The sequence below is a fragment of the Phyllopteryx taeniolatus genome, chromosome 10 (assembly GCF_024500385.1).
Source record: "Phyllopteryx taeniolatus isolate TA_2022b chromosome 10, UOR_Ptae_1.2, whole genome shotgun sequence".
NCBI lineage: Eukaryota > Metazoa > Chordata > Actinopteri > Syngnathiformes > Syngnathidae > Phyllopteryx > Phyllopteryx taeniolatus.
The window spans coordinates 19,208,012-19,228,306 of record NC_084511.1 but is presented as its reverse complement, the minus strand read 5'-3'; the positions used below and the strand labels follow the sequence as shown (position 1 = coordinate 19,228,306).

The 20,295-nt window shown below is 41.6% G+C and overlaps 2 protein-coding genes across 2 annotated transcripts in view; one reads left to right on the top strand and one right to left on the bottom strand.

The window, feature by feature from the left end:
* Window positions 1-4,443: 4,443 nt before the first annotated feature.
* LOC133484472 (integral membrane protein 2A-like) lies at window positions 4,444-10,285 on the top strand. Its single transcript, XM_061787088.1, has 6 exons — window positions 4,444-4,670; window positions 4,924-5,061; window positions 6,339-6,524; window positions 6,614-6,724; window positions 7,033-7,177; window positions 9,142-10,285. The coding sequence occupies exons 1-6, from the start codon at window positions 4,605-4,607 to the stop codon at window positions 9,234-9,236; spliced, it is 741 nt and encodes a 246-aa protein (XP_061643072.1). The 5' UTR covers window positions 4,444-4,604; the 3' UTR covers window positions 9,237-10,285.
* LOC133485223 (uncharacterized) overlaps window positions 9,481-20,295 on the bottom strand; it is a 28,244-nt gene continuing 17,429 nt past the window's right edge. The window contains exons 5-7 of the mRNA XM_061788640.1: window positions 13,436-13,476; window positions 12,470-12,743; window positions 9,481-11,431 (exon numbers count right to left, since the gene is read on the bottom strand). Of these exons, the coding sequence (XP_061644624.1) occupies window positions 10,571-11,431; window positions 12,470-12,743; window positions 13,436-13,476 (1,176 nt within the window). The 3' untranslated portion in view covers window positions 9,481-10,570. The remainder of the gene's footprint in view (window positions 11,432-12,469; window positions 12,744-13,435; window positions 13,477-20,295) is intronic.

Sequence of the window (20,295 nt, the reverse complement as noted above, 5' to 3'; positions counted from 1 at the left end):
GATGATGCAGTCAACATGGGACTGCACTTCATTCTAGATCACCTCGACAGTGCAGGGACCTACGCGAGGATCCTGTTCGTGGACTTCAGCTCAGCATTCAACACCATCATCCCTGAACTCCTTTCATCCAAGCTTCTCCAGCTCAGCGTCTCACCTGCCATCTGCCAGTGGATTTACAGCTTTCTGACGGGCAGGACACAGCAGGTCAGGCTGGGGGAGGCCACCTCATCCACACGCAGGATCAGCACTGGGGCGCCCCAAGGTTGTGTCCTCTCTCCGCTGCTCTTCTCTCTCTACACGAACGACTGCACCTCAGCGAACCCGACTGTCAAACTCCTGAAGTTTGCAGATGACACCACTCTCATCGGCCTCATCAAGGACAGTGACGTGTCTGCATATCGACAGGAAGCGGAGCGGTTGGAGCTGTGGTGCGGCCAACACAACCTGGAGCTGAACACGCTCAAGACTGTAGAGATGATCGTGGACTTCAGGAGGCATCCTTCTTCACAGCTCCCCCTCACGTTGTCCAGCTGCCTTGTGTCAACCGTCGAGACTTTCAAGTTTCTGGGAATTACAATCTCTCAGGACCTGAAGTTGGTGACAAACATCAACTCCGTCCTCAAAAAGGCCCAGCAGAGGATGTACTTCCTGCGGCTTCTGAGAAAGCACGGCCTGCCACCGGAGCTGCTGAGACAGTTCTACACAGCGGTCATCGAATCAGTCCTGTGTTCTTCCATCACAGTCTGGTTTAGTGCTGCTACAAAAAAGGACAAACTCCGACTGCAACGGACAATCAAAACTGCTGAAAGGATTGTCGGTACCCCCCTACCCACCATTGAGGACTTACACGCTGCCAGAACTAAGACAAGGGCGTGCAAAATCCTCTTGGACTCTCCGCACCCCGGTCACCAGCTCTTTCAGCTCCTTCCCTCAGGTAGGCGCTACCGATCAATGCAAACTAGAACTAGTAGACATTCCAACAGCTTCTTCCCTCTTGCGATCAACTTCTTAAACACCTAACCTACAATTCCATTACAACATGGTGGCAATTTTTTGACTTGAGTTCGTTGTCACATTTCTGTGGGGCCAATTATGTATTACTCGTGCACTCACTGTAGTTGTCTCGCCATGCTGCACTATTTGCATATACTGGCCACTCATGCCAGAGTAGCATCTGCTCCATTTGCACACTGATTGAGGAGTATCTGTAACATTTGCACAACCAACATTGTTCCAGATTATCGCACCACTCGTCACTTTAAACCGCATACACTCCTTGAAGTCTCAGCGCCCTTTGCACAATGGCCATTGCACCGGACTATTGCAATATTAGTCATTTGAACTGCTCTAAGTGCTAGAGGACTCTGCATTTTTTTTTTTGCACAATTGTCAAAAAAAGAAAAATTAAATTAAAAAAAAATTATGTACCGGCATTACCAGCTAACTAGCAACCCTTTACTGCTCAGTGACTATTTTTTATTTTTTATTTTTTGTCAATATCTTTATGTCTCCAAAGTGTTCTGTAAATTGACTGTCTGTTGTCGTACTTGAGCAGCTCCAACTAACGGAGACAAATTCCTTGTGTGTTTTGGACATACTTGGCAAATAAAGATGATTCTGAATAAAGATAATTCTGACTCTGAGTCTGACTCTGACTCTGACTGTGATTCTGATTCTGATTCTGATTTACTCTATGTGTGTAGGCCGCTTAAACGATTACTGTTAATGTTGGCTCTTTGTCTTGCAGCGTGTGTGTGTGTCCATGCATGCATGTGTGGGCAAGTTCACAGATCAAACACAGCGTAAGACGAGCCGATAAACAAGCCTTCGGGACCATTTAGGATTATTGGAGAGAGAGGTAGAGGTCTAAGAGGAGAGGGAGTTGAGTACAGAAATCAGCTGCTCTGTTTATGTACCTTTCAGTGGTGATTACCGGTCCAATCTGTCTGTTTAATGGAGGAAATATCATAGCCTGGCAGAGTGTGTGCGTTTGTGGGAGTGAGAGATTCTTATGGTTGCATTTTATATAAGAACTGGAGAGATGCCACAATTTCACTTGGAATTAGTGCGTCAGTGCAGCAATAAGTGTTTATTTATTCACATGTACAAGTCTAACTAAGCCAAAAGAGTGAAGGCAGAGGACCACCACCGACCAGAGGATTGAGGATATGTGTCAGACATACTGTGGTGCTGTGACTCGAGCCAGTGGTTCCACACAGTGTAGTGAAAGCTGTGTCTTTGGGTAGCACACACACTGACAAGTACGTAGTGGCCGGCCTGTTGGAGACAGCACTTTTGCTGGGTCAGTTTACAGAGTGGAGTATTCATAGAGATGAATAGGCTGTATTATGCTCACTCAGTGGTGTTTAAATTCATTACAATGCATGATGAACTCTTTTTTTTTTTTTTGTCATGTGCATTTCTGATTCAGGAAAACAGAATGTGTAATTAATAGTAGTAGATAAAATGGCTGCGGGTATGGATGATGTTGACACCCTGAATTGTTTTAACAATCTGTGCATTCATCCATTTTCCTACCCCAGCCTACCCCAGTTGACTTTTGTGCGATAGGCGGGTACACTCTGGACTGGTCACCAGAATCAGAATCAGAATCAGAATCAGAATCATCTTTATTTGCCAAGCATGTCCAAAACACACAAGGAATTTGTCTCCGGTAGTTGGAGCCGCTCTAGTACAACAGACAGTCAATTTACAGAACACTTTGGAGACATAAAGACATTGACAAAAAACAATTGTGAAAAATGATGCAGAGTCCTCTAGCACTTAGAGCAGTTCGAATGACTAATATTGCAATAGTCCGGCGCAATGACCATTGTGCAAAGGGCGCTGAGACTTCAAGGATTGTATGCGGTTTAAAGTGACGAGTCGTGCGATAATCTGGGACAATGTTGGTTGTGCAAATGTTACAGATACTCCTCAATCAGTGTGCAAATGGAGCAGATGCTACTCTGGCATGAGTGGCCAGTATATGCAAATCGTGCAGCATGGTGAGACAACTACAGTGAGTGCACGAGTAATACAGCCAATCAGAGTACCTACAGTTTATAGTAGACAAAACTATGGGCAATTTAGAGTCTTTGTTGAAGATGCATGTACAGTATGTTTTGGAATGAGGGAGCCAGAGTACCCAAAGAAAACCTGCATGATCTTGCAAACTTCACACAGGAAAGCCTGAACCTCAGAACAGTGAGGCAACATGCTAAACTTTCTTCCTGTGCTGTGTTATTTTATTATCTGATTGAAAATTCTATTAACCAGTGATTCACAACCACGGTGTGCCTTGAGAGATTGTCAGGTGTGCTGTGGAAAATGATCTAATTACAAATAATTGGTCCGAAAATTATTATTTCTTTACTACAAATAATGCGTCTTTGTTCATCTATTCCAGCGACCTATAGTGACAGTCAGAGGAATTAAATACCCTTTCACCAGATGGCAGAAGGTACTTCATTAACCTGTGTATACACTTTGTGACATTATTGTTTGACATTTTTATCATGTAAAATATGAGCCTTGGCTTAATAAAGGGTGGGAAAAACTAATCTACACTGCTTTCTTTTTGTGGGCGATAGATAGATAGATAGATAGATAGATAGATAGATAGATAGATAGATAGACAGACAGACAGACAGACAGACAGACAGACAGACAGACAGACATTATAATGCCCAGATATATAGATAGATATTATCATCATGCCCAGTTAGTGAACAACAAAATAAATAGGCTCTCGTCTCTCTAAAGTAATGATGCTAGATTTTGTTTGATTAATAGGTTTAATTCCCACAGCCATCGTCTTTTCGGGTTTTTCTGGAAACATTGCATCCGCTCGGCTTGTCTGGGATGAGTTGAAAAGCCACAGCCAACCAACTGACCATCGCCAAAAACCTTCTTCAAAAGGCAAAAGTATAGAGTATATTGTATATGAAAATCTTCCCATTTATTGTATTATTATCTAAGTAAAATCTGTACTCAGATGGAGGGGTAGGAGCAGACACATTTTTTTTCACTTCTTTCCACACCTGCCAAAAATGTACATTTGTATCGAAGGACAAAAAAAAACAAAAAACAAAAACATGTCCCAGGCAGAATGAAGCAACAGACAACATGGCGTCGGTAAACCATGTGACATAGATTTAACCAATGCGGAGCAGTGCGGTGAGTTCCAAGAGTGTCTGGACTTTCTTTTGTAAGGTTTTGGGTTAAACATTTTCACTGAAAGCCACGGGATGGCGCTAAATGCAACTCTGTAAAAATTACAGCCGCTATTAAAACAACACAAAACGCAACGGACGTGGCATCTGGTGGCAAATTGCTGTTAACTATCGATATCACTAGTATTGCTCAAAATAGCAGTACGGTAACTGTGTGTATGTACGCGTTGTGAAATGAAACGCCATTATTTTGGCTGCCATCTTCGATCCCAGTCGGCAACGGCCACCGGAAGTGCTCAGTAAACCTACACTGAAGCTGCTGCCTGCAAAAGTGCGTCACATCGCAGAGCTGCAGGGAATAAACGCCAGAGCCCAACGCGCATTTATTTCGTCTTATTTTTTTGGGAAATCTAACGTGTTTGTGGCACAATGGTGAAGATCGCTTTCAACCCGGCTCTGGCGCAGAAAGCTCTCGTCAAGGAGCCTGCGGTGAAGGTGAGCGACAGCTCGTACAAGGCCCGCACCGACCGCTGCACGCACTTCGGTCCGTTACGGCTTACGGCTTTCCATTGTGCGCAAACATTAGCGGGTCGCAAACTGCAAACATATTTGCACGCGGTGCATCGCGTGCGTTATATGCGAGGATGACGCCAAATACTGTGGCGATTAAAAGGGCTGGCCGTGTTTTGAGATGCATGCATGAACAATGAATAACGTGATTTATTGCTGTGTGCGTGTGTGTGTGCAGGACCCCGAGCTCGCCACTGCTCCGACGGGCATGGCAGGCTCCACGGGTCGTTGTTTGGTCACACTTCTGGGCATCGCCTTCATCCTCAGTGGACTCATCGTGGGGGGAGCATGTCTCTATCGATATTTCACTCCCAAGGTAAATTAATTCTCTCTCTAGCTATTTCTCTATCCAGCCATATAGCCATCCATAAATATGTAACACGAGAGCGTTATTATTTCTGTATATATTGTGACGTTTTTGTTTGGTGTACCGTCAAGATTTTATAACATTTTTATAACATAACCAACCTGTGCTCAGTTGAACTACGAATGTGCCTTGGCTCCCCCTGGTTGCTTGATTACGAAGTAGTCCAGTATTATTAGGTCCACTGTGAAAAGAAAATGAAAAGTACACTGGAATGAATGCAGAATAAAGGCACAATTTTATTCGAGTAAAGTTGCATCATTTTTAGAAGAAAGTTGTACATTTTTTTAGATTAAAATCGTGATACAGCATTATGAAGATAAAGTACTTTTTACAAGGGGGAGTGAATGAAGGGCAGAATTTAAATGTCACTTGTTTAAACATGACTTTTTATCTCAAAATATGCATTTTCTCAAAAATGTATTTAAATGTCTTGAATATATGCAATTGTCTTGAAAATATAAACTAACAATTTTAATTTTGTAGTGCCCCCCCTGTGACCTTAATACTCATTTGTACTTCATACATACAGTCAAGTCACGTTTATTTGTATTGTCCTTAATCACAAAATAATCTCAAAGGGTTTCACAAGGCCCAAAGTTGGCAATGATTAATGACATCTCCTAACCGTAACCCACTGTTGCGTGATGGTATTTCCATCCAGGAAAAATAAAAATAAAAGTCTCTCGTTCTGTGTGCGCGCTTGCCACTGGGGCAGCCAGGTATTGTTTGCATAACCTGGCCACATAGGGAAATCTGTCCTTTTGGGCAATAGTGGGTTTTGCATGGCGGGAATTTGCAGTGTTTGCAAATAATCAATTGACATCTTCGTGTGCAGCAAAATAATTCCCTGTTGTCCTTCCAGTTTGATAGTGTGGTCAAAAAAGTTTCAAATCCTGCTTGAGCCTACCATTTTTGCCCTTTATTGGTTCTCCCTCATTCAGCAAAGCTATGCTTTCAGAAATAGACAACCATTTAGATAAATTAATCCGATGGACTAATTTTATTCAGTGCAATCACTTGTTCCTGCAAGCACTCCATGTTGTTAATCCCCAAAACAGGTTATTCGTGACTAGTCATTGTGCAGTAGTAAAGTCGACGAGTCTGTTCAACCCCTCCCACAGATGCTTCTTGAAGATCTTCATCCGTATTTGCTGATTAACCTCACCAAAACCAGTCAGCTTTTGTACACCAGAGAGATTCATTTTGCTCTTGCCCGTGTCGTTCAGAGGCTGTATCACGGCGCCATGCAGTTCAGCGACATGTCAACCGTTGGTGATACAGAAAGACAGCCTTACTATCTCCCACTGGTGGAGGAAGAGGTGGAGATTTCTGACAGCATGGCCGTCATCAGCGTCCCACCTCCCCGTTTCAGGCCCGGAGACCCTGCTTACATCCTCCATGACTTCAACAGGGTGAGGGAGGGGTACAGCTCGTGCACGGAAAGTGTTGGAGATGCATTTTGAATTATGCCCTCTTTATGCGTGTGTTTTTATGTGAGCAGAAGCTTACCGCATATCTGGACTTGACTCTGAGGACCTGCTTTGTGATTCCGCTGAACACATCGGTGGTGCTGCCTCCTCAAGACCTCATTGACCTCTTCTCACAGCTGATGGTGAGTCAAATAGTGAACAAATTACCAAATATTTTCTATCAAGGATATTTTCTACGGCTAATAGGTCTTCAGCTGTATGTATTGGATTAATTCATTCCAGAGAATTTGAGTGCAGAACAAAGGTCAAAGGTTTATTTGTAATGTGCTCATATTATTATTGTATTCTCAAACTGTGCCAAAAATCAGCTTGACCAAAATACATGAAAGTTGTCGGCTCATTTGTAGTTTAATTTGAAAAAAGCGGTGTACTTTGTAAAGTGTGTCGTATGGATGAGCAGTTAATCCAATTTGTTGTGATCCTGTCCCAGTCTGGCTCGTACCGCAGCTACCTGGTGCAAGAGGACCTTGTTGTAACGGAGCGCATTGATGACATCAAGCCTCTGGGCCTCTACATCCGCAGACTGTGCAGCGGCAAGGAAACCTACAGAATGGAGCGCCGTGCCAGCCTACCAGGTCTGCATGTAACCATTCTTTTTACATTAAATAAGCCTGTCTGTGTTTTAATGAGAAAAAATGAAAAAAGATAAACAAACTAATTATGTTAAACCTTAACCCGGTGCTTTGTATGTTAATATGCAACCACTAACAATGACCACATTCCAGTATGTTAGTTAGATATTGGCTTTATTTTTGCTGAACTGTGTGTATTATTTTGATTGTTGGTAAGATTTGTTCTCAGCATAATAAAATATGATTGAATGCGATGCTGCAATCTTTTTGGGACACTTGGGATTTTAGTACAATGGTGTTCTTAAAATTGGTGGATGAGGATCTATGTCAGGGCAAATGGGCTAAACCAGTCGCCGTGGAGGAGAGATAAAGGACAGGCAGTTGACTCTACAACCTGTTAATTCATCTTTTTTATTTTATTTTCAGATAACATGTAAATTGCCCGTAGGCATGACTGTGAGTGTGAATGGTTGTTTGTTTCTATGTGCCCTGCGATTGGCTGGCAACCAGTTCTGGGTGTACCCCGCCTCCTGCCCGATGACAGCTGGGATAGGCTCCAGCACGCCCGCGACCCTAGTGAGGAGAAGCGGCTCAGAAAATGGATGGATGGATGTTTCTTTACAATAATCTCTATTTCGAGAACAACTATTCTGATAATGAAACAAATACCATAGCTGAAGTCATGTTGTTTGTAGTTAGACTAGGGCTTGTTGCATCCCAATTTTACCTCAATTGCTTCAAGACTCAATTAAAGGACCTGTAGTATCTAGATGGCCCATATTGCATTAACAAGTCCTCTTTATGTATTTTTTGCTCAAGAAAATGAAACTGGCAGTCATTTCCAATAATAACAATCTGTTTAGGAGCAATTGGTAAATAATTGCACTTGGAACGCCCTTTTTTTTAATTGCCAAAATCGACACTCCCCCCGCCCCCATGTCTAGGTGTGACGTCAGAAGCAGAACTGGAGACCAAATTTGCTGTATAGCCGGTGTGAACAAAGGAATGTATTGTATTATAATGTGGCAGTATTTACTCATTTCATATGTTCTGGCGGAATCTCCCATCTCCAAAATGACAACTTTTCAGGGGGAAAAAAAAGACAGCTTGCTTGAGTTTCCGAACACCACTTTGTGCAAGTTAGTCGTATACTTAATATTGCTATTGTATACTGTTACACTCTCATGTGAAATCTGCAGCACCCTAGTATTATGTTCAATCTCAAATTAAAAATCCTAAAAAAAAAATAAAAACAATTGAGTATGGTGTCATTGATTAAAATGGTATGAACATGGCGCCAGCCAACTGTGGCCATCAAAGTCCACAGAAGTCACACAACACCATCCAAAAAGCCTTTAAAAGCAAACAAACGCCAGTTTCCATCATCCACCCAAACTCTTTTCAAAGGTCTTGGAGGGATTAATGAAATCAATACAACATTGAGCTGACGAAATGCCATGTATAGATGGAAATTAATCTGCAAGCTCTTGCCTCATTTCGCTGTCTTCTTTCTACAACACGGCATTTCAATGATCAATTTTAACAAAGGGAGCCTATGAAAAGGTATTGCTATCACTATTTTCACTCGTTATTGTCTAAATAAAAATGCAGATTTGAAATACAGGGGACCATTACACCGTAGGACAGTTAGTACTTCAATGAGGAAATATCCTCCCCTTTTACACATGACATCACAGGCTGACGTGTGGTGTTCGACCAAAATGTGGGCGGGCCCAAATCTGTCTGAAAATCAAATGTGTCATCAGAATCCAAGCCTAAAATTACTACTAGGTATATTTGTTGTGGGTATGTCCGGAACTATGGAAGAAGTGTCAATGTTCACAGCATTACAGAAGTCCTTTAATCAACAATCAGTTTCCCCTAACTGACAGAATTCTTGTCACTCAATCGATTATTAGATTATTATGCCTGTTCAACCTAAACATTCAATCTTATTTGTCTCCCAGGTCGATTTATGGAGAAGCGCTCTACAGAGGAGTGCTTCACCTTCCATCACTTTGAAAACAAGTTTGTAACCGAGACCCGGATCTGCAAGGCCTGATGGGAGCGTGGTCCGAGTTTGATGGCGAGAGCCTGAGTGACAGAGGCAGAGAGTTGGTGGGAGTAGGTGGCAGAGGAAACAACCTTCAGCTGAAAAGTTACAGATGTATTAAAGTGCAACTCCGGTTTTGATTTGCATTCCCTGCTTTAACCCTCAGTGATATGTGTTTTTAGCCTCCTCTGCTACATTTCCTGAAAACTTTATTGGTCTTAGCTTTCAACTATTAACTGCTAGTGTTGTGCTAAAAAAAAAAAAAAAAAGAAAAAGAAAAAACCTGCAACCTCCAGTTAACCGAGGATTTACAAAGTTTTTTTTTTCTTTTGTGTTGCTGTAGTTTCCTCCAAACTCCTCGTTATGCTTCTGTATTTCAACATCTATATTACAGCAGACCTGTATGTGTTGGCCTACAGCTTCACTGTAAGCACACATGCAGAAATAGTTGTAGGGCCGCTTTGTTTACTCATGACATGTACACTATACTATTGTGGGTTATGTTTTGTTGTAGTACGATAGCACCTTGGAAGTGTTAAAAGTTGCAGTCTTTACATAGAAGCACAAATCCAGAAATCACTTCCCTAAAGTTTCTGCTGTCCCGCTGTAATATGTTTATTTAATGATGTCATCAGACGCTGATGAACACTGTAGCTCTGTATAGGACCTGTGAGTTTAACCCTTATTTGTGTTAAAAATCCTTAACCTTTGAGTATATATTGTTTTGGGGATCATTTTAATTCTTATTTGTGTCATAAAATTGTTCTAAGAAATTGGTTATGATCCATGTTTTCCAAATATGTAATTTGTTTTGGATTTATCAAATATATTGCTTTAAAAGACAAACACACATGCTTATTGCAATTGCCTTTGACTGTGACAGTAAGCGGTCTCGGTTATTTTCAATGGCGCCTGTCCAGAAAGACAATCGAACGTGAAGCCTGCTTGGAAATGTTTGCCCATATTTTTAACAGACTACATGATTATTAGATACACGTGGACAGCCACTTAACTGATCTCACTTTGTTTGGTTATTAAAGATGAATTTAAGTAATGCATTTCTTGTGTTTGCTCATCATTGTGCAAATAACAAGCGAGACACTTTTATTTCCCACTTGTGACCATTAGTTTGTCTTTACATAGCATTGAATAGGGAGCCAGTTTAGGGCGGATCTATAATCCTGGCACCTGTCAGTTCAGATAGAAGTCTCCTTCAAAATGTTGTCTCCCATCACTACAAATGCGCAGGTAAAGTAGTAGTAAACACATCTTCCAAGACATTCTCACATTCAATTTTGCATGTGAATTACATATCACCCCTTTCCACTTCAAAAGTGCAAACATCATGGGGATAAGTGATTATCAGCCACTGGTCCTTCAACAAGGAAGTCATTCACACAAAGTCCACTTGAGACATTCCATCTGCTTGAAATCATACGCTCTGGTATTTCGAGCTTACTCAGTCGCCTCCAGAATTCGTCCGTTGTGAAGTAATACATGATGGGATCTAGGCTGCAGTTTATGCTGGCCAAGCAGAGTGTGACAGGGTGACATCTTAGGATCAGCTCCCTAAGGGTGCAGCTGCTCAAGGTGTTGGCTTTGGCCAAGAAGTCCAGCGGCATTGTAATGTGATAAGGAGCAAAGCACACTAAAAACACAGCGGTGCAGCTTAGCACCATCCTCAAAGCCCTCCGCTTCTCCCCTTGGTCAGGAATGGCGCCGGCTGTCCTTATCTGCAGGCTGCCGGCGGTCAGGCAGGTGCAGGCTAACACCAGGGTGAAGGGAATGATGAAACCGAGGAGCTCAGCTACGATCAAGATAACCCAGGCTGCTGAGGTACTGATCATCTGCATGGGCAGCTCTGAGAAACAGACCATGTCAGCTTCAGGAGGGGTGGTGTTGACTCCTGAGGTCACAAGGTCATCATCAAACTCAGGGTTTCTCAGGAGAGGGAAGGCCAGACAGCCCAGGCAGACCAAGAACCATCCCAGGGTGCATATGATCACGTCCGCCTTTCGCCTGGAGGCATTGTACCTCAGCGGTCGCATGATGAGTTCGCAGCGGCGCACGCTCACACACACCAGGAAGTAGATGGAAGCGTACATGTTGACGTACTTCAGATAGAAACAGATCATGCAGAGAGCATGACCAAAGGGCCAGCTGTTGTTCAGGTAATAGTAGATCCTAAGTGGCAGAGAAAGAACCTGACAACAGGAATAGGGGAGGTTAGGATAATCATGTATAGTATGTTAACAATAATTACAAGCAATTTATTGAAAATATACTGGATAAAGCCCAGTAGTTGACTGGCGACTGGTGTAACATAAATTTCCTGTTCCCCGCGACCCTAATAAAAGGTAGAAAATAGATGGATGATGGATAGACAAAGCTTGAAAAGGTGTTATAATTGTTTTACATTACCATGTTTTGGGGATATTAGGTTTTAGAAGTGCTATATTATGCATGACTACGAAGCATAATGTCTTGACTTTGTGAATATTCCTATTTTTTGATAGAAACAGAATGTCTATTTGGATAAAAAGTGTGTATGGTCGCCGCCTCCAAAAAGTGTTTATCTCAAATTATTTTATTTTTGTCTTTTCATCTGGAAAAAAACTAAACAAAAACAACAAGAAAAGTGATGGTTTGACCGTAATTGTGCTGCCCACTGTTAGGGCTAGACTTATAACTTTTCTCTCTCACATATGTACTTTTAAGATTTGGGATTGCCATCAATCCGTTTTCGTTTATCCTGCTTAGGGTCATGCATGCGCACACACATGCATACCTGTATATACAGCACATTAGATTCAATGTCCTTAAAAAGCATCTGAGCTAACCTTATTGAAATCTGATTGATTGGTTGGACAACTTGTATGGCACATACACACATCCTGTACAGTAACTAGAGGATATCTGGTGGTATACAACTATGCATTTGTAGTTGTTTTGACTGTTTTTCTGTAAAGCACCTTGTGAATTTGTTTAGAAAGGTGCTCTATGAATAAACATGTGAGGAAATTGAGTGGTTCAATTTGGTTTGATATTTGTCATTTTATTCTACACACACACACACACACACACACACACACACACACACGTATAAAACCTATAACGGATTGCACAATATTTGTTATTATAGACTTAAGATTGAAAAATACTAGCATACTGGTATAATCAGATGGACACTCACATACTGTACATATAAGCGGGAAAACAATCAATCATGAAAAGAACTTTACCTGCATCAGGTCAGCCACAGCCAAATTCATCATGAACACCACTGCCTTCTTTGTTTCTCTGATGTAAACCCTGAACACCCATATTGCCAGTATGTTCCCCAGCAGGCCCGGTACAAGGATGACACTGTACACCACTGCATACACATGGTGCTGATACATCCGCAGTTCCCCTGTGTTTTGACAGCTGGCATTCATTATTATTATTATTATTATTATTTTCTTATACCATGTGGCATAGACTTGACTACACTGTGGATCAATTCTGAGCTTGTATCAGGTACGTTGGCCATAGTCCTCTGGTGTGTGTGTGTATGCATGTCCACGACAGCCATTATTGTGAGGAAGACCTCCTACTTGTAGACTAAATTGTAGCCATCAGTCCAGTCCTCAGAAACATCGCAGAAAAATGCTTTCTATTTCAGCGAAGAGAAAATGTCAGTGTTCCCATCCGCTGGAGTTCTTAAAGGGGAAAGAAAAGTGGATAAACTTTAATTGAGTTTAACTATGTGATGAAGGCACCTCACATCAAGAAGGCACATACCCGGGATTACTCCCACATCATATGAGACTAAAATTTCTACGTACATAAGCTCCATGCATTTGTGTGTGTGTGTGTTCAAGTACTTACAGTACATGGGGAAGCTTTAAAGCACGCTATGTGCGTCTCTGTCCTTCAGTATCTAATGGTAGTTTCTGTTTCATTGAAGACACCCTGTTGACGCAAAAAGAAACTTAGTTGATCATAGCAAACACAGAAGCACACTCACACCCGCCCAGGTCTATGCATAAAACATCCTGATAACAGCTTTTGTGGTGGTTATTTACAACACATATGCAAAGGCAGAGACTTCTACGCTGCACCTGACACCAAAGTCCATGTCCACATGCATGCCTGTGACAAACATCTTAGCAGAAAGCATTAGTGAAACTAGCAGAACAGGCAAATGTATTCAAATGTGTGGTTACCTGATCAGACTGTCATAGGAGCAACTCTTCGCATCAAAAACCTGCACATGTAGGAGGTTTGTCAGACAAGTTCCAAGACTGGTGTCACAAAAAATATATTTGTAAACCCAAGCTAGAAACTATCAGTTTCCCCCTTCAGTCTGGGCCGGACAATCTACCTGCACATCTCCAAGGAGATCATTCAGCATTCGCTTTGTTCAGCACAAAAGAAAAGGTGCGACTTGTGGAAGGAGAACTTGTGGTTGCTTCACCATGACAACGCGCATGTTCACAATGGCCTGAGCTTCCGACAGTTCCTAGCAGAGAACAACACTGCTGTGCTGGTGCTACCGCCCTACTTACCTAACCTGACTGTGGGATTTTTTCCCCCCCTCTTTCCCAAGTGATGTGGCCAACATCAAGATGGCCGTGCTGGAGCTGCTTCTCCTTACAGGAGATGGCATGGCAGAGAAGACTCGAAAAGTGTATGAGCCTCCAGGGGGATTACTTATAATGAAAAAACTTGTAGTTTAGATCTGAAACAAATCTTTTGTTACGCCAGTCCTGGAACATTTCTGACACATCTTTTTCTGAAGGCGCAAACTCACATACTTCACACTTAACATTCACATCATCACTGAGTTAGAACTGAGCCACGAGTAACATAGCAGTACGTGCTGCCATCTTATGTGCAAACAGCGTTGAGTTGGATTCCCGGTCAGTTTCCCAATACCCAGGCACTGCTGGTCCGAAGACCGGATTAAACACATGGGTGGGTTGTGTCAGGAAGGCCATCTGGCATAAAAAAAATAAAAATAAAAAAGCTGTGCCAAGTGAGTGACTCGCTGTGGTGACCCCTTAGCAGGCAAAAAAAAAAAAAATAGTAAAGCCAATTATTATTTCTTGATCAAAATCAATTGATCAAATTATAAATATGTATTTGCATTCATGAACAGAAAAAAATGTAATCTGGGTCAAATAGTTATGAAAAGGTGATTTCACTTCATAAATTCCTCTTTTTTTTGGCTCAAAATGGTAAAATGTTGAAAGCTAAAAAAATAAAAGCACGAAAGCACTTTATTCCGAACTAGATGTGAAAATATGATGCCCAGTTTTGTAGTTATTTGAAACGGTTATCTGGTCATTGGACTTTTTGATTGCTGAATAAAACACGTCTATTTTATGAAGAATTAGGAAACTGAATGTTTTTTTGTGACTCATGTCTCTCATTTAAGATAAATCTATTTACATGATTCTAAGGGTTGGATACTGCTGTAAACATTCAAGGACCAAAGAATCACAAGAAAACAGAACTTTTAACAAATTGTTGTACTTTCTGAGCATATCATTTATGTATTAAAATGTACATAACATATTTATAATAGTAAGAGTCTCAGTGGCGTATAGGGAGATCTGGAGATGCGCCCCACAACAAAAGATAATTGGTCAGGATAATCTCTTCGATCTGATAATCAGGCCTTTGCTAACTTTGGTCAGAAGGGAGGAATAGGGCTCAGTTCAGACAGACTATCTTAACGTATACCAGACTTAAAATCACAGTGTCTCCACTATGGAGATGCATATTGTTTCAGTTTTGTTTCTGGACAACATACTCTCATGATCATTTAGTATAAATTTTAATTAAGTCCTTATTCATTCTAACTATAGTATTTTACAGCAACAGAAATGTCACTGCACCTGCATGAACTATTTGAATGTGTGGAAACTCCCACAATGATGCACTTCGGAAAAAAAATGGTGTGTCGTAGCAGAACACAGACCACAAACAAGTGTAACATACTGAAAAATGCTCTATTTATATACGGTGCTTTTATATTTTTCCATAATTTCAAAGCAGTAAGGATAGTATTGTAATATTTTCATAACATTCATTTATTTCGAGTAACAATCAACTAACAATATGACAATAAATAAACAAATTTCCACTATTTACATTGCATAACTTGGTGTACAAATGTCTGAATGTGTGAGAACAAGCTGACTTACTGAATATATTTAAGTCTATATTAAGAGATCTTTTTTTCCCCACCCACTGCGTCCCTTTTAGGTTTGGTGACAGTTGTTCTGCAGGGGTAGATAGTAGATTTTACTTTATTTTTTTATTTCATTTATGTGGTCTCAAATTATTTCTTGGGCATTATAGAAGCTACTATATTTCACCATTGAAGGGCGATTGGCCAAACTCTTCGGACGCGTGTTTTTGGAGCACAAACAATTGTCCAAGTCAGTACTTAAATAATAAATAAAAATAAATTCCACTTTCCAAACGTTCCCAAAATAACACGGAAATGATAACGCGATTCACATGAAACAGATCAAAAAACGATATACTTGTTCGGGGTACCGATTCACAACACAACTGCCACTCATTACCTGACGTTTTCTATTTGTCCCTTTGGGGGCGGGGAGGGGGGCTTGTGCTTCACCTTGTGTTGGAATAGAGAATTACAGGTCATAAATAGAAAGAAACAGAAATAAATAATGTAATATGGCACCAAGAGGCATGAACGTTTTTGTCACTGGCCTGACTCCTGTTATATATTCTCCTCACTCTTGACATTACGCTGGGAAAAACAGCATAACCGGAACACATTTGGTTGTGCCATCTTGGAGAAGCTGCACTATGTAAATAATTTACTGCCTAATGACACCCCTAGTAGCAAGGGCACGGGAACAGTGCAAAACTCATCATCAAAATGGGTCAGTGGCCGTCATATGAAAAAGTTTTCCTTAATTGGGGTTGTCTAGCTAAATTGCAGGGAAATCCATTCACATTTATGCTTCTTAGTGGACATGTTGACAACGATATCCCAGAAAAGTGACGGACTTGGGGTTACTGTGATGATTGTGTGTTCCTTTTATTTTTTGAGGCCAGTATTTAACCATCAGGGTAGTTCCAGGAAAATGATATTCAGGGCTCTTCAATTCATTTGCTTTGTTTTCAAAGTACATACATTAACACATACTCTACATACAGATACATACATACAGCTGAGCCCCCTAAATGATTTGGTTGTACTTTAAAAACAAATCTACAAAAAATATACCAACAAATTCAATATAAAGTGACCAGAAAATGATTTTAGATAAATAATCACCTATTATTATTGACCTAAATATGATCACAAATCTATGGGTTTCCGTTCACTTCATAGTGCAAGGTAGAGAGCTCTTGTAGTGTATTATCCAATCCGCTCCACTAGTTCATTCAACGAACGTCCTTATTACGTCCAGTACGTTAAGTCCAGTTTATGTTTTACCTGCGACCTTGCTTGTACTAGTACCTGCCTCTATTAGCGTGTACATTTGGTGTGTACCTGTGCAGCACACTGTTGAATAAAAGCAGAGTGACGAAAATATTTTTTTTTTGTGGTTAATGCTTTAAACATACATCCTGTTTCTGTAATGTGTTCAAATAAAAACCCAGACTGAAATAACACGACAAATCAAAAATAAAATTAAAACATCTAAAAATCTTTTACTTTTACACAGTATATATATATATATATATATATATATATATATATATATATAGTCAAATCTAAAAACGTTAAAAAGCAATTTCTGTCGCTAGCCATTTGTGAAATTCCGTTCTTGCGAGCTACATTTGCTCACATCCTGTGCATCTCCTGGGGGCTAAGCCTCCCGTCCATAGACCCCCCTGTACACCAAGTTATGCAATGTAAATAGTGACACCCCTGCACGCGCGCACACACAGTTACTCCACATAACTCACATTCCTGACAAAGATTTCCCCATGAGGCATTGCTCCACACTCTATGGATCCAGCTGTTGTCGACACCAAATCTCACACTTTTTTTCGGTAGGAGTTTATATAATAAAAAATTAGAACACCTCACCTCGCTGTCTTCCATTTTGATGCCATGTAGCATCACGAGGAGACGAAGCAGAAGGTTCAACCATCAGCCATCCCCTCATTTCCCCATGCTTTCATTTGCTTCCCATGTTAGTTTGCATTCTTCAAACTTTGTTTTGAAGCTTGTTTTTGTTCAGATATCACTATTTCCTGTTGCTATAATCTAACAATGTCCTCTTTATGTCTCTCTGCCTTTGTCTCACTTGTCTGTCTGCCCCAGAAGCTTTTTGGCCCACACACGCTTCCTCTGAATGACGGGTGGGGGGCTGGGGGTGGGTGTGGTTTACAAGAATTTGCAACACTTTGTCTGTTCAAGGGCACATTTTTAAAATATATTTGGTATTTTGTAATTGTAAAACCGCTGGCATGGTGGTCGACTGGTTAGCACATCTGCTTCACAGTTCTGGGGACTGGGGTTCAAAAATCCCGGCCCCGCCTGTGTGGAGTTTGCATGCTCTCCCCGTGCCTGGGTGGGTTTTCTCCAGGCACTCTGGTTTCCTCCCACATCCCAAAAACATGCGTGGTAGGGGTTGATTGAAGACACTAAATTGCCCGTAGGTGTGAATGTGAGTGTGAATGGTTGTTTGTTTCTATGTGCCCTGCGATTGGCTGGTGACCTGTTCAGGGTGTACCCCGCCTCCCGCCTGAAGATAGCTGGGATAGGCTCCAGCAGCCCGCAACCCTCATGAGGATAAGCGGAAAAGGGATGGATGGATAATTGTAAAACCTGGGGAAATGGAGATTGAAGATGAACTGAATTTTTTGGGTAACAACAAATAGAAATGCAAAGCAAATTTATTTATATAGCGCATTTCATACACAAGGTAACTCAATGTGCTTTACATGATTAAAAGCATTTAAAAACAAAGAAAAACAGCCTATAAACATTTAAAACAAAGAAAAACAGCCTATAAACATTTAAAACAAAGAAAAATAAAAATACAACCCCAATTCCAATGAAGTTGGGATGTTGTGTTACACATAAAAAAGAGAATACAATGATTTGCAAATCATGTTCAACCTATATTTAATTGAATACACTACAAAGACAAGATATTTAATGTTCAAACTGATAAACGTTATTGTTTATAGCAAATAATCATGAACTTAGAATTTTATGGCTGCAACACGTTCCAAAAAAGCTGGGACAAGGTCATGTTTACCACTGTTACATCACCTTTTCCGATAACAACATTCAATAAACGTTTGGGAACTGAGGTCACTAATTGTTTAAGCTTTGTAGGTGGAATTCTTTCCCATTCTTGATTGATGTACAGCTTCAGCTGTTCTCTGTTGTTGTATTTTACACTTCATAATGCACCACATATTTTCAATGGGAGACATGTCTGGACTGCAGGCAGGGCAGTCTCGTACAGCACTCTTTTACTACGAAGCCACGCTGTTGTATCACGTGAAGAATGTGGTTTGGCATTGTCTTGCTGAAATAAGCAGGGGCGTCCATGAAAAAGACCTTGCTTGGATGGCAGCATATGTTTTTCCAAAACTTGTATGTACCGTTCAGCATTAATGGTGCCTTCACAGATGTGTAAGTTACCCATGCCATTGGTACTAACACAACCCCATACCATCACAGATGTTGACTTTTGAACTTTGCGTCCATAACAGTCCGGATGGCTCTTTTCCTCTTTGGCCCGGAGGACACGATGTCCACAATTTCCAAAAACAATTTGAAATGTGGACTCGTCGGACCACAGAACACTTTTCCACTTTTTTGCTGACGCACCCTAACTCTCAGGAATGATAGGTAAGCCCGTCAATGTCCTCCTAATAGCCTCAGTCAATGGCGATTGAGCCAACCAAACTTGCTGACGCACTTGTATCAGTCTCGACAGCAGACAGCCAAGTTCCCATTACATGAAAGCAAATGTTCGAAGACACGTGTTAACCAGACCCCATGTATGAGTGTTAGCATAGCCAGCCTCCTGTGGCGACGCAAGGCTCAGTAACAACTGTGACAGGGAAATTCTAAGACGACCCACGTGTGCAGCAGCGTCATACGCCCTGCACAGTATGTCATCAGTAGCATGGCATTGTGGCCTCAGGCACCTGGCACAAGGGCACAGAGCCTCATCAGACGCCACGATCAGGGAAGCCATGGCTGGTTCCACTGACAGCATGTGGTTCAGGCCAAATGTGTGCAATTGAACAAGCTCTGCATTCACGTTATCCAAATTCAAGGACAGGTTGGCATAGTTTTCCCCTTTGCTACAATTACACGGCACAGAGGGAAAGCCACCAAGAGTATTTTTGCGGCCCACTCTGACCCTTCAGCAGCCGGGGTGACTGCGAATCAGGACCAGGCTCCTCCAACATGACCAAGCGGGCAACACGTAGTGAGGAAGGCGTATCGCTGTAATTAATGCAAGCATCTTCAGTCAGACCTTCCAAACACGCGGGACATAAATCTTGGGCCATCATCTGGCTGAAGTGGAGCCACACAAACTCTAAACCACAGCAACTCCATCATGGCACCAATAAGCCACTGTCGGATCAGGTCGAGCAAGGAAATTCCATGACTGATCCAGCCAGTTCTGCAGCCACCAACCAAGTTGAGCTGAAAACGCTAATCGTGGTCAGATTACCAGAAGCAGAAGACGACGTTGAGGTGAAAACACCACTGGTGATCTTAATATTTAAGCAATCGGCCCCGTTGGGCAGAAAACGCCACTGGTGATCAAAAGCAAATGACCCGTACGAGCTGAACATGCAGTAGGTGGTCGAAACGGTGCCGAAACGAAAAACACAGGCAGCCCCACCGAGACGGTGGTAACTTTGAAGTATGATGAAACGCAACGCAAGCAACAGTGTGTTACCTTTGAAGTGTGTCTAAGCACTGCTAAACCGAAATAGATGCAGTATGAGTAAATGATAATAAAAATGGCCTACCTGATGTGACAAACTACAGGAGTCAGACTTATACCTCACCAGGGACTGGACCGATTTGGCAATCCAAGTAGAGCCC

What these genes read in the sequence shown, in the direction of transcription:
- LOC133484472 (XM_061787088.1), top strand. Translation starts at nt 4,605, where the DNA reads ATGGTGAAGATCGCTTTCAACCCGGCTCTGGCGCAGAAAGCTCTCGTC. An exon ending in TCCTCCATGACTTCAACAGG is followed by an intron (nt 6,525 to 6,613) that starts GTGAGGGAGGGG and finishes TTATGTGAGCAG; the next exon opens with AAGCTTACCGCATATCTGGA. An exon ending in ACCTCTTCTCACAGCTGATG is followed by an intron (nt 6,725 to 7,032) that starts GTGAGTCAAATA and finishes ATCCTGTCCCAG; the next exon opens with TCTGGCTCGTACCGCAGCTA.